Consider the following 14,439-nt stretch of genomic DNA (forward strand, 5'->3'; position numbering starts at 1 on the left):
GAACAGCTGGCAATACTCTCCACAACGCTACCTTGCCGCACGGGCACGCCATTTTGCGGCTCGCCCGTATTGCAATTTAGCACCGCGGATGTATTTTCTGGCAATGTGCTCACGACGCTAGTTTGCGTCGTTTGAACATTTTTAAGCCACGCATCCCCTTCATGCTGCCACAATTTTAAACATTCAAAATATTTAACCTTTTTCTCTCGGGAGCGCATCAAACTGATGTGATCCCGGACATTGTCTAACACATTTTTATCAAAACTACCAATTCTGGGAAACGGTCTAACACTCTTCCTCATCATATTAAACCATAGATCACAATACCTTATTGCATAAGTACCGTACTTAGTATGCATGATACGACGGACCAATCCGATCGGCGCCTCCATTAGCAGCACATCATTGTCTAACATCTCTACTGTTTGCGCGGCTCCCATTCTGAGACAACTCCTATGCTTTTCAATAAAGATTTAAACTGGTGAAAGACAATCAAGATACTTTCACTTACCTCTGGACGATTTAAGTCGGCGGCACCCACACACCTGGATAAGATTTAGTAAGGCAACTTCCACACCTGGATAAGATTTGAAAAAGGCAACTTCCACACCCGGATAAGATTTAGTAAGGCAACTTCCACACCTATGAGAGTTTATATGTTGGCTACTCTCACACACCTCTCTACAACAAAGACAACATGTACACCTGCTACTGTGTATAGAACGGTAAAGCTACTTACCGAGCGGCTAGACTAACCCTTGCACCTAGCCCTTAAAGGTCATATGGTACCCTTAACTTTGTTCAACAAATATTCACTGTTACACACTTTTTTCCTGCGCAGAAAAATAAACGTTAACCCAGATATTGGTAACAATTGGAAAAAAAAGTAAACCTCAATGGCTTTGTTAAAACACGTGGCAGCAGAACCGGAAGTGTGTATACGCTATTGTGCGACCAGGCGCATACACAATACTGCGACTACCACACAACCATATAATGACTTTTTAACTGATTACACAAAAGTGCATCTTTGCTGTGCGCAAAGCTGCGACTCAGCTGCGTTTTCAATACTGCGGCACCCCTTTTAAACGTTAGGTTCTATCAACAAAGGAAAACAAACTTTTTCCTTTCTTGTCCCTGGAATCTAGTAAGCTTCCTTTGCTTACACGAAAACCGATAGCGATTTTTCAGCATAAAGCGGTTACAGGAAAACCCTGTATGTGGCCACTCCACCCTTTGCTGAGATATCGATAGCCGTATGTGCCGTGTGAGTAGGTAAGTGACTTCACTCGACGAGCCCCCATCTGACGATATTAAAATGAACCTCTATATACCCCTGCCTGTACCTTCTAAAATCCTTCCTATAAACCTCTAAGGATGACGCTAATTAGCGTACGCAGTCATACAATAAATAGAGACTCCAGACTCAGAACATGTGGTTCCGAAGCACAAAGTATTATTCAAGTAAAAGTACAGTCAGTTACTCGCTATGATCTGTGTACAATTTAGCACAAAGGAATTATACAGACCCCAAATACAGTATACATACATATGCGCTCTGGACCAGATCCCGGCATTCAGAAAGAAAAACCTCTGTCTATTAGCATTCAGCAAGAAGACTACAGACCCAGTGTTTGAGCACACATGTTTATACCCCCCCAGAATAGACAGGACAATAGAGAAGTTTCTTGCTTATGCCATTGCTTCCCATGGGGAACCATCTGTTACAGAGCGTTTAACAGGCTGCTTCAAATAGACTCAACCCAGCCTCCAACAACTAGGGGTCTCTGCCCACCCGCCCCCTAACAGTCAACCTAACAGTTGTTCATAAAATATACATTTTGTTGTTTGAAGTCTCTGCGATCCATAACTCGAGAATGCATGATGCGATCTCCCCACCGATTACGCCGGAATACTGTGGAAAGAGTACGCATCAATACAAAACCAAACATGGCTGTCTTAACATGTATAAAACCTTAGTTATCAAATATCTTTATTTCTCAGCATTTAAACTAACTGAACCAACTTAAATCATATACTTTAAAGCTTATGTGTGAATATGTAATGTGTGAGTATTCGGGGTTTAATATAAAGACGTATTAATGTGTGTATGAGGAAGGGTGCACTTAACTCTCACTAAGTGAACATCTTAACAGTGTGACATGCTGAGCCAGATAGTTCCACATGCCCACTCTGTCAGCAGTCCCCCCCACCTGTCCCAGGCTTCAAAAGAAAAAATTATTTATTCTCCAAGTCTCTTGTGTGAAATGCAAATAGCCCAGCTACAAGAGACAGACCTAAGATGACACTCTAGTCTTTGAAATCATGTCATTGCAGGAAGCCTGCTAATGTAAGGTGTGCATTCGAGCCAGACCACCTGTAGTGAGAGCAGACACTGTCCAGGAAGCTTATCTACACAAGCTAGTTGTCACGTAGTCATTTGCTTTATTCAGCTAATGCAATCAATTTTGGCATACTGTAAAGTCATTTCTGAAATATATTCTTTATAATACGTAAAGTTATGAAATAGGCTTCTGGTGAATCGCTGTAACTTGCTAATAGTATTATCGCCACATGTACTAAAGTGTGAGTTTATCTAAAATGGCGCTTAGGCGGCCATCTCGCAAAATGGCGTCTTGCGGCCAGTCGCAAGATGGTGTCACTGCGATTCAATTTTAAACTGATTTTGTCTCAGCCAATAATCTAGTTTCGACACTACTGTTATCACTGGTCCTGTATATGTAAGAATTATTACATGCACTATACTGTACTTTGTATGATGTATATTATAGCTGGTTAAGTGCTAATTATATCCTCTTCATGGATTGACCACACTTGCTCTAAAATTAAGCATTTGGAAACCCCCCTCTAGAAATCCTGTGTTTGCCCCCAATGGTACAGACAGTAGTTAAGGAGATGGGCAGACACCCAGAATCGGTGAATCATATTTGTGGTTGGTTGGAAGAAATTTCTTGTATACTTCTTAACCGTTTTTCCACTCTTAAGCTGGCCATTGACTGAACAATAATTGTTCAGATCAACTGATGAAATGATAATCATTCACAGCCTGAAAATGGCTGAAAAACTGTCAGGATCGTTTTGCTTGCTTATCAAAACTGTCCAATCCTCCCGACTGTCCTTCAGTCAACTCCAGGCAGTGAATAGAGATCACCTCCATATATCTTGCAATGTATGAAGGCACTCTAATTCATGCAGTCGATCCTACCATTGTCCCTGTCTGCTAATTGACTGCAATATTGAGCAGTCTATGGCCCGCTTTATTCCTGCCCTGTACAGCAGATGGCGCCTGTTGCATGTTTTACGGATGAAACTGATGTTGTAGTGCTCTACATATCTGTGGACCAATTGAATACTTTCTTTAGAAATATTATTTGCAGGATATCCCCTGAAAACATCAGTTTTTGGGGGGTAACCCGCAAATATTCTCCAGACGGGATGTAGTTATAATATAGACACCCCTGGAAGCCGTCTAACTTAATGCCAGCGTCGAAAGGGTTAGGCACCCCCGGGTGGTAGGTTAGGGTTAGGCACCCCCCAGGGAGGGTTAGGTTTAGGGTGCAAGCAGGGGGGGTTAGGTTTAGGCACCCCTGGGGGGACTTAGGGTTAGGCACCACCCCAGGAGTGTTAGGGTTAGGCACCCCTAAGGGAGGGTTAGGCACCCCTAAAGGAGGGTTAGGGGGGGGAGAGGGGTAGGGATAGGGTACTTACCTTAGATGTTGGGATTCTGACTCTTTGGTCGTTTGGCATCAGCATTTCACCCGGCAGCTATGCTGCCGCCGGGATTACATACCCAACCCCCTCCAGACATACCTGTTCAGTCGGATTTATCAAGCTCTAGAATGTAAAGCATTCCGGTGCTTGGCCCCAAAAGCTAACGCCATCTTTAGATGGTGTTCGCATATAGTAAGCTATGTGCTACTGTATCAGGAATTTTTTCACAGAGGAAGCCTCTGGATCCATTTCCATGTGCCCTCACTGATGCTTGCACTGGCCGACGGCCGCACATGCACAGTACGCACAGAGGACTGCAACCAGGAAGCAAAGCAATAGCATTACTGTCACTCTGCTTCCATCTCTTCGCCGGGATGGGATCTTAGCGGAACCCATTTCCCAGATTAAGCTTCTTACTATTTGCGTGAAAATTAAAATTTTCATGTTCCAAATTTAGGCGTAAAATATTTATCACATCCAAAATTAAAATGTACATTTTTAGTTTGATCAGTTAACTATTCTAGGCTGATTAGTTTATTTCAGATTACTAGTAGAAATTGTGTTTTGTGATACTGGTTCATTCCGTTATATAGATCCATTAACATGCATTCATTTTGACTAATTTTCTTATTTTCTATATTTTGGTATGTTGGTACAGTATGCAATGAGGGCCTAATTCAGAGGTGGATGCAGTGTCGATATGCAGTGTAAGTGGATTTCTGTGCTATCCTGGAGGGATGCACAGCACGAGCGTACCTCAGCGCTAGCCTGGACAGACGCCCAAGAGGTAAGAAAGTTGTTTTTAAGGGGCGGGGCATGACAGAAGTGCCCCATCCCCTGTGCTGTCATGCTCCGGCCCTTAAAAACCAGCCCAAGACACCTCTTAGACTTACGTGGAAACTTGGCATGGAATGTTCGTATCAACTGGGGAGCATGGACATCAGAGGCAAACGTCCAAGAACGTTCTTCTGGACCGAAGCCCTTCCAGTTGATCAGGTATTGAAGACGTCCATGACGGCTTCAAGAATCCAGAATCTTTGCCACTTCGTATTCGGTTCCACGATGAGTCTGGACTTTGGGTGCCTTCGGAAGTGCTGAATGAAACTGGTTAAGTATGAGTGGTTTCAATAAAGAAATATGGAAGAATTGCTGGTACCCTCAGTTTTTTATATAGCTTCAGTTTGAATGAAACTGGGTTGATAACACGCTCAATAGCTAAAGGCCCAATGTAGCGGGGCGCAAATTTCATGGATGGAACTCTTAACCGCAGGTTTCGTGTAGAGAGCCAAACTCGATCTCCTTGCTTGAGAATGGGAACTGCTGTCCTCTTCCTGTCAGCGAACTTCTTGTACCACTCAAAGCCTTCACAAGGGAGGAGTGGATTTCTTCCCAAATCTTGGAAAAGTGCTGCAAAGTGCGGTCAGCAGCTGGAACCTGTGAAGCAGGAAGAGGCTGAAATTGAGGAACTCGAGGGTGGAGGCCATATGTGGCATAAAAGGGCGTGGATCCAGATGAATAATGGTACTGATTGTTGTGATAAAATTTCGCTCAAGGAAGCAATTCAGCCCAGTTGTCCTGAGAGGAGGATACATATAAACAAAGAAAACTCCAGATCTTGGTTGACTCTTTCCGTCTGGCCATTAGACTGGGGGTGGTAGGCAGTAGTGAAATTGAGCTTGACTTGAAGTGAACAACACAAGGAATGCCAAAACTTGGCGACAAACTGCACTCCCCAGTCAGAAATGATTTCCAGAGGTAGTCCATGGAGTCTGAAGATTTCTTGCATGAATAATTGAGCCAACTTGGGAGCTGATGGAAGACCAGTGAGGGGTATGAAGTGAGCCATCTTGGTGAACCGGGTAACTACCACCTAGATGGTGCTGAATTTGTTTGAAACCAGGAGGTAAGTAATGAAGTCCATCGACAGATGTGACCATGGTTGATGTGGAACAAAGAGAGGAAGTAACTGCCCAGTTGTAGACTGTCGAGGCACTTTATGCTGGACTCACTTGTTTCAAGAGGCAATTAAGTCTTGGACGTCTTTTTTGAGAGAGGACCTCCAGTGAGACCTGGAAATGAACTCGAAGGTCTTTTGTATGCCTGCATGACTTGCGAAGTGGTAAGCATGAGCCAAATGTAGCACTTTCTTGCGTAATGCAGGCTTGATAAGAGTCAACAGGTGGTGAGGATTCTAATATGGCTGCAAAGAAGGCCACTGGATCAATTATGAGATGCTTCTCAGCAGATGTAGTCTAATTTTCTTGCTCCATGGAACTTAATAGCGAGAAGTTCTTGATCCCTAATAGAGTAGTTGCACTCAGCCAAAGTGAATTTTCTGGAGAAAAATCCACAGAGGTGGAGAAGACCATCAGGAGCACATTGAGAGAACACAGCTCCGACTCCTACAGAAGAAGCGTCAGTTTCCAAGACAAATGGCTGTGTGACATCAGGTTGATGAACAGGAGCTGAAATTAACTTCTGTTTGATTTATTGGAAGGCTTCCTTTGCTTCCTCATCGGGATGGATTGGCACCTTTCCGGGTAAGAACGGTAATAGGTGCAATGATGGTGGAAAAGTTCTTTATGACTTTGCTATAGTAGTTTGCAAACCCAATGAAGCACTGAACAGTCCTGAGAGTATTAGGATGCGGCCATTCCTAAATTGGTTGGAGTTTCTCTGGATCCATTTTGAGACCAGAACCTGAAATGATATATCCCAGTAAGTGAATAGACTTGACCTCGAAGACACACTTCTCCAATTTGCAGTAGAGATGATTGGAACAGAGACATGTTAGAATCTCCTTTACTTGCCGGCGATGTTCTTCCAGATCATTGGCGAATATAAGAATATTGTCAATATAGACAACAACATGTCATTGACATAGTTCTGGAATGCTGCTGAAGCACTGCTGAGACCGAAGGGCATAACAAGGTACTCATAGTGACCACCGCAGGTGTTAAATGCGGTCTTCCACTCGTCTCCTTCCCAAATTCGTATGAGATTATATGCTCCTCGCAAGTCTAATTTGGTGAAGATGGTGGCTCCACTTACTCAAAAAGCTCTGTGATCAGAGGGACAGAGGGATAGGATAACTGTTTTTAAGGTGATGTCATTCAATCCCCTGTAGTCGATGCAGGTGCGCAAACCTCCATCCCAGATGCCACTAAGGAAACTGGAACTGGAGAAAACAGAATGAATGAAGTGGCAGCTCCTGAGCCTTTAAGAGTAAATTGAATGTTATCCATCCGGTTAGTCAGTTCTTGGAGGAACTGTACCACCTGACCCTGTATCGCTTCTTGGTGTTCTAGACGAGCAACAAGATCAGGTGTAAACCCAGCAGCTTGTGCCTGATTCTCGGCTGGATCCATGGAGCCAGTACAAACTGTCACGTCTGAAGGTTGGTTTCGGTTTGAACAGGCATGGAAGGCTGAAGAGGAGGCGTGAAGGAACTTAGGTGGCTTGAGCCAGGACTTCCTTATGTATTGATGTGTAGGCAGAGGTACGGCAGTGGATGATGGGCTCGAAGGCAAGGACAGGAATAGAATGTCTTTATTAAACAGCAGGTTGGAATGGAACTGTATATATAGTATACTGAAGGAATGGGCAGAATCGGATTGGGACCGATGATGCTGGATTGAGACCTGGATCGGTTTGAAACCGATGTTGATGAATTGAAGAACTTGATGAATTTGAATCCGATGTTGAAGAAATGATGAACTTGATCGGTTTGGGACCGATGTTGAAGAATTAAAGAACTTAATTGATATGAGTCCGATATTATTGAATTGATTAACTTGATTGGTTGGGCTATGCGCTCGCAAGCGGGTCGATGGTGGCCCAGTGCACATGCGCAATCCGTCGCTCCGGGTCTCGTACCAAAGGGGGCGTGCTGTCGATGTTGAGTGACAGCACGCCCCCTTTGGTGGGCGGGCCGGGGGAGTGGCTGTCCAAACGGAGGCGTTCCCATGTGAACACCTCCATTTGGGGGCGGCCCCACTGACATCACGAGTGATGTCAGTGGGAGAGATTTCGGCTCTGTGAGAGCCGAAATCTCTCTGGGGCTTGAGGCAACGAGACCCTACCACAAGGGTCTCCTCGCAAGCTCGATGGTCGCGGTGGTCTTGACCATCGCGACCATCTTCCTAGCCGCTCACTATAGCTGTGGGTGGTCACCCACAACTATGCGAGCGGCCAGGAGGCCGCTCTAAAAAACAAGAAGGCCGGCCCTGATTCAGAGCGAGCGCTCTGTCAGAGTGTCCGGCTCTGAATCAGGGCCTGATTTTGATGAATTGAAGAACCTAATTGATATGACTTCAATGTTGGAAGCATCGGATAAGACCAATGTTTGAGGTATCAGAAGGAAACGATGGCAGCTGTAAGAACAAGTCTCAGTAGTAAAACCAGACTGGTGTGCAAGATGGTATAGGAATATATAGGTTATAGGAACTGGATATAATGGACTGGGGGTCTCATTCAGACCCGCTCGCGAGCGCAGGACGCTCGCAAGCGGGTCGATGGTACCCAAATGCGCATGCGCACGATGGAGGCTGCTCCATCGTGCGCATGCATGAGACCCGGCGAGCGACGGGGAAGCCGTCGCTCGGGGTCTCGCACCAAAGGAGGCGTGCTGTCGATGGTGAGTGACAGCACGCCTCCTTTGGTGGGCGTGCCGGGGGCGAACGCCTACTGTCTGGGTCCGGCCCCACTGACACTAGTGATGTCAGTGGGAGTGATTTTGGCTCTGATAGAGCCAAAATCACTCCAGGGCTTGCGGCAGCGAGACCCTACCGCAGGGTCTCGTCGCAAGCCCGATGGTCGCGAGGGTCTTGACCATCGCGACCATCATCATGGACACTCGCATAAGCTGTGGGTGGTAACCCACAGCTATGCGAGCATCCAGGAGGACGCACCAAAAAAAAAAACGCCCTGATTCAGAGCGAGCGCTCGTTCAGAGCGTCCGGCTCTGAATCAGGCCCAGGGACCGTTCAGTACCTGAGAGCTCAGCACAGAGCTGTAATTTCAGCAAGAAGCAATGTTGTGCTGGCAGCAGAGGCCAGTCAGGAAATGGAATTTATAGGGGAGGATACCCAGGGATTGGATGCTGGTGTCAGCTGGTCTAGGAGCAGTGGTCTGAGTGGAGGAAAAGCGTCAGGTGCACCCATACTGTTGTTTAGGAGGGAACTCTGGAGTGCAGCTTGAGTGCCATCATGCTGAGAAAACACCCTGTGAGCATGGGGCTGTGGAGACCCATCTCCATGCTCAGTGACAGGACACTGACCGGATGGGAGCAGCACAGACAGACTTCAGCACCAGCCTGGAGCGATGTGCAGCATGAGCGGACCTCTGTGCTATCCTGGAGTGATGCACGAGCGGGCCTGGAGTGATGCACTAGTCTGGATAGACACCGGAGAGGTAAGAAAGTGCTTTTTAAGAGCCGGAGCGTGACACGCTGCTTCGAGACTTGCTGCGTGCAGACACGGAATCATCACTAGGCACAGCAGCAAGGAGGAGAGACCCGCCTGCCTTCACAAGGAAAGAATAGGCAAACAGATCACCCTTGGCAAACAACGCTCCCCCCCTGGCATATGGCCCTCCCTACCCCCGGCAAACTGTGCCCCCCCTTCCCCGCCAAACGGTGCCCGCCCTTCCCTGCCAATTGGTGCCCCCTCCTGTGCAGCGCAGGGTCACAATTAGTATTTTCTTTGTGTCTTTACTTTTCTTTAGTCCATTGCTAAGCCCCGCAATCAGGCTACGCTCCCTGAGCTCAGGGCGCCAAAGGAAACTTTAGCCCTGATCTCCGCAATGTCTAGAGCCAGCACCGATGTTGATCAAACGTCTCTGGTTGCCCAGCGGTCACTTACCTGATCACGGCAGCTGCAGCGGCTCCAGTATCTTTTTTTTCTTTGTGGTCACATGGACAGCAGTTCCGGCACAGAAGCAGATTATCTGGTAAGTATTATTCTCCTAATCCTAATCCCTACACTTAATCCTCACCCTATGGCCTAACCTTAAACCCCCTCCTCCCCCGCAGCCTAACCTTAACCCCCTCCAAGCCTAACCCTACACTTACACACACACACACACACACACACACACACAAACACACACACAGCCTAATCTAACTCCGCCCAGCCTAACCCTAATCCTCCTGGCAATGCCTGACCATGTCGATTGGTGCCTGTTGACATGTTGAACCATGTCAACAGACCCTTCTGTGACACAGAAACGCCCTCTTTATGTCATGACATGCCTCCCTGTCTCAATCCAGGCTGCTAATATGTTGAGAGATATAGGTAAGTATCCTTTAAAGTAGACCCATCATCCACACATGAAGCACCAATGGTAAATAAACATCAGCTAAGGATTTGGTTCTTGTGTATTAAAACAGAAAGAAGTCTTTGCAAAATTTTCTTTACACAGGCAATGTTGGGATGACAGAAGAAATCTTGTTTCTTAAACCTGTAGAATGCTGCTGTACATTCCTCCTCCCTCTTTTGCTTAAATTGCAAGCCATGCATCTTAGCAGGAGACTGATGAGAAAGACAAAGCTATTAGATATAATAATTTCTAGGAAAATTATACATTTCTGCTGGACTAAAGCTGGATACACACTAAACTACTGTGTACCCAGCGATACGACGCACGACCCCAGCGCCGACAGGCCGGTATATCGGGCGGTCCGTACACACTGGACGATCCGGTGCCCGACCGCCCGATATGCCAGCCCCCGCCACATATTGCTGCATGGGATCGTGAGCCCCACCACCTGATTTTACTGCATGTACAAAAGATCAGGCGATGCGGCTGATGACCCCACGGGAGTCCACACTACATGATGTAGTGCATACACACTGCACGATATGAACAATTTGTCGTTCCAATGCGTTGGAATTAGCTAAATCATTTACAATATTGTGTAGTGTGTAGGGGCCTTTACCCAGTATTAGAAAGTATTACTTTAAAGTGACATATTAACTTAAACTTTTGTCAGCACCAACAACCTCTGGCAAGTCAATTTGTGGGCCTGATTCAGAGCCGGACGCTATTTGCGCTCGCTCGTTCAGAAAAAGAGGCTGGCTATTTAAATGAACCGTTCGCTCTTTGCGGTCGGTTCACGCCTCTATGTCTGAATGAGCGAACAAAACATGCGAACGTAATTTTGAAGAAAACGCCCCCTGGCCGCTCGCATCATACGTCATGTCCGCTATTTATTAGATTAATCGAGTACATCGAAAGGCGTCTGAACTGCTCGCTATTCTTGTGGTTGGTTTTTCCTACCACAATCATGCGAGCAGTTCTGACTATAAAACAACCAAGTGACGTGGTCAATGACGCTGCTTTGTTAATTATGCACACCCTTAAAACGCCCATTTTGACCTTTAAGCACGCCTGCGTTCGGATCTCCACTCCCCGTTTTCAAGCACCTTCCCCTATTACCACCCACAAACGCCTCATTCTGTCACTCAAAATAGCAGGCATTCGCTATTTAGCGAGCACACGATTTTCGGCCGCACTGACTGGTTCGCGCATGCGTATTAAAATCCATACGCATGCGCAGTTGTGCGAACATCGGTAGGAACGAACGAGCAGCCGCTTACGAGCAGCTCTGAATCAGGCCCTGTATTCACAGAGAATGTATGTTTCTTTCGCTCACCAGATTTATTTAGGAACTGTTGTTGGTAATCCTTGATGTTCAGCTCGTGTACAAAGAGGGTGCCTACTGACGGATAGACATTCTGATCGCAGAGACAACCAACAAGAGACAGCCAGATGGATACTAGACAGGAAAGAAGAGAAGGATAAAAATATTCAGTGAGCGGAACAATATATAAAACTTTATTCTACTGAGCTTCAATCCAGTGCTACAGTCTAATGCTGGCCACACACAGCGATATTCTACCCGATCTGGCCGATTCCGACACATTGGAATGACAGATCGTGTAAAATATGGCCAAATCGTGAGTAAATCGTGTGTCCCCACTCACGATCACGATGCGATGCGCGTCCCCGCTGTCGCACATCGCCATGCAGTAGGGCAGATCTGACAATCTAGGACACTATGCACTGTAAAAAGAGATCGTATGAAGATTTGACACCAAATCGTGTGCAGATCAAGTGCAGATCGTGTGCAGAGCTGCTGGGGAGAGTTTCAAGGGAAATCATACACATCGGCTGATCGTGAGCACATCGCTATGTGTGTGGGCACCTTAATGGTGCATACACACGGTCAGATTTTCCTTCAGATTTGTACAATAACGATTTTAAAAATCGTTCAATCATTCATATCTGAAAGAAAATCTGACATGTGTCCCTGCAACGATGAACGATGCGTGTTCCCGTTTGTCAGATAACAATATTTGACATCTGATGTGTTTGCAGTCAGATTTGTCAGATTTTCAATCATTTTAATACTGTCAAAAATCGTTCGTAGTTCGTAGTTCATGAAATCGTTGGTAAAATCGTTCAAATAGTTCGTAGTTCATCGTTCATCTGACAGATCTGACCGTGTGTATGCACCTTAAGACATCTACAGATACATAGTAACTTAACAGAGAGAATAATAGATATTAACGATATTAAGCATATGCAATGTAATAGAGCTTATGTAAAAGCACATATGCTTGTAAGAAGATGAACTGGATGTTGCATTACAATTCTGTAAATATACTTTATATAGACAATGCATTTATCAATAAATTTAGGTCAATGATAGAACATGCTACATGAAAACGCAACAGCAAATTATGGTATATTAGAAGTGAATAGGAACATTCACTTGTACATTTTGTTACATACCTTTGTATGCTCATACATATACAATACACAGACTTGCTCACAGTTATAGCTTTGTAGCACTGATTTTACACAAACACAAACATGACTTACAGATCACTGGGTGGTATAATTATTTTACATTTACATTTCAACAAGAGATCCGGCTAAATATACACACATTCACTCACACACGCCTGCATTTATTTATATCTATGGGATATATATAGAGCAGAACTGTCACATCTGAGCCAAGAAGGGAAATCACAGATATAAAGAATAGAAGGAAAAATTGGACAGAAATACGCAGAGTAAGGGGGTATGAAGAGAGATGATGGCAGAGTGAAGACGGGAGATGTTTGGAAAGAGTGAACTCAAGAGGAAAACAGAGAGATAGAGAAGTAAATAGAGGAGAAAGAAAGGTACAGAATGAATACACAGGAAGGAGGACAATAAATGGGGTGAAGGTGGCGGCAATCATGCTACATACATACATACAGACTCAGTATAGCTGGGACATGCCTGTCAGAAGAGCCACTTTCTCTGATGCCATATCTCCTGTGACTGCTGAGGAGATGGACAGGGAAAGAGTGACAATGCCAGCTGGAAGGGGAGGAGAGACTTGGCCAGTAGTGACATAGGGACAGTGGCATGCCTGGGCCTAACCGCAATCGTATGAAGGCACTGACCATTTGCATAACATGTCCCTCTACCACATACTTGCCTACTTTTGAAAAAGCATTTCAGGGACATTGTGAAAACAACACCTACTGTATGAACGCGGTGGTAAAGTAGACGTGTATGGCTACATCTGAGAGGCGTGTCATAAATGCACTTACATCCAAATGTAAATGAGCCCCAAAGCAAATAGTAAGATCTATTTGTTGATGAAAACACACTGACACTTTTCAGAAAATGCATGTCGCCATAGGGATGATTGTGCTTTATACCTAACGCATTGCAATTATACTACTGATCCCATTTGAATGTATATATCTCTGTTTTATATATATATATATATATATATACATATATATATATATATATATATATATATATATATATATATAAAACAGCTTCATAATGGGTGTAAGGTGCATCAGGGAGATTCCATGGGGTAAATTTACTAAGAATCGAGAATGGTCGATTTTAGTTTTTTTTTATCTCGATTTGCATCGCCGAATTTCGGGTGATTTTCCTGTTTTTCATCTCTCAAGTTACTAAGAAGTGAGTTTACCTGAAAATGAGATGGCTGATGGTGAAGCAGATCGAGATATCTCCTCCGAGTTGCAAGTGAAGATGAGATTACTCACCCAAGATTGCAGTGTTTTTTCTCTGCAAATCTCTCCCTGCACATATCAGTGAGATATGTGCTTGCTGTTGTGTGTTAGGATCTGTAAAAACGGGTTCAATTAAAGTTAAAGTTGTCGGAGATTGCTTGCGAGAACAAGCGCCATCTCGAGTTGGCGCTTGTTCTCGGGTCCCCACTCCTTTCTATGGGAAGGAGTTCCGGGAATGTGAAGAGGGATCCGAGCAGATCCCTCCAACGCCTTCTCATTACCTCCCCGGCGGCTTTACACACGCGTGACCTCAGGTCAGGCATGTGTAGCCCCACTGATGGGGAGGAGGTAAGTCAGGGCCGGCTCCAGGGCTAATAGCGCCCTGTGCCGGCCGAGTGCTCTGCACTCCTTATCGTGGGGGCGTGGCAATTACCATAGTCCATGCCTTCTTACATGACGTTATCTGAGGAGCGTGCCTGCATGGCACGCCTCCAAATAACATCAGGCTGGGGTTAGCCTCACTAGCTGGGCTTCCCACAGCCCTCTCATGGCACCAGTGCACAGCTGCGGAGGTGGGGGTCACCTACTCCTCGATTTGGCCACCCGCGGGCCACTTTGGCCCACGCTGAAATCGGGATGCTGGGGAAGAGTGCGC

The 14,439-nt window shown here is 45.6% G+C and overlaps 1 protein-coding gene across 1 annotated transcript in view; it reads right to left on the minus strand.

Moving 5' to 3' along the window:
* Positions 1-13,099, minus strand: part of SGCA (sarcoglycan alpha) — a 52,278-nt gene extending 39,179 nt beyond the window's left edge. Inside the window, exons 1-2 of the mRNA XM_088443601.1 lie at positions 13,027-13,099; positions 11,387-11,509 (exon numbers count right to left, since the gene is read on the minus strand). Coding sequence (XP_088299727.1) covers positions 11,387-11,509; positions 13,027-13,057 — 154 coding nt within the window. The 5' untranslated portion in view covers positions 13,058-13,099. The remainder of the gene's footprint in view (positions 1-11,386; positions 11,510-13,026) is intronic.
* Between the last annotated feature and the right edge of the window lie 1,340 nt (positions 13,100-14,439).

This window comes from Taudactylus pleione, unplaced genomic scaffold (assembly GCF_031769625.1).
Source record: "Taudactylus pleione unplaced genomic scaffold, aTauple2 ptg000331l, whole genome shotgun sequence".
Lineage (NCBI taxonomy): Eukaryota > Metazoa > Chordata > Amphibia > Anura > Myobatrachidae > Taudactylus > Taudactylus pleione.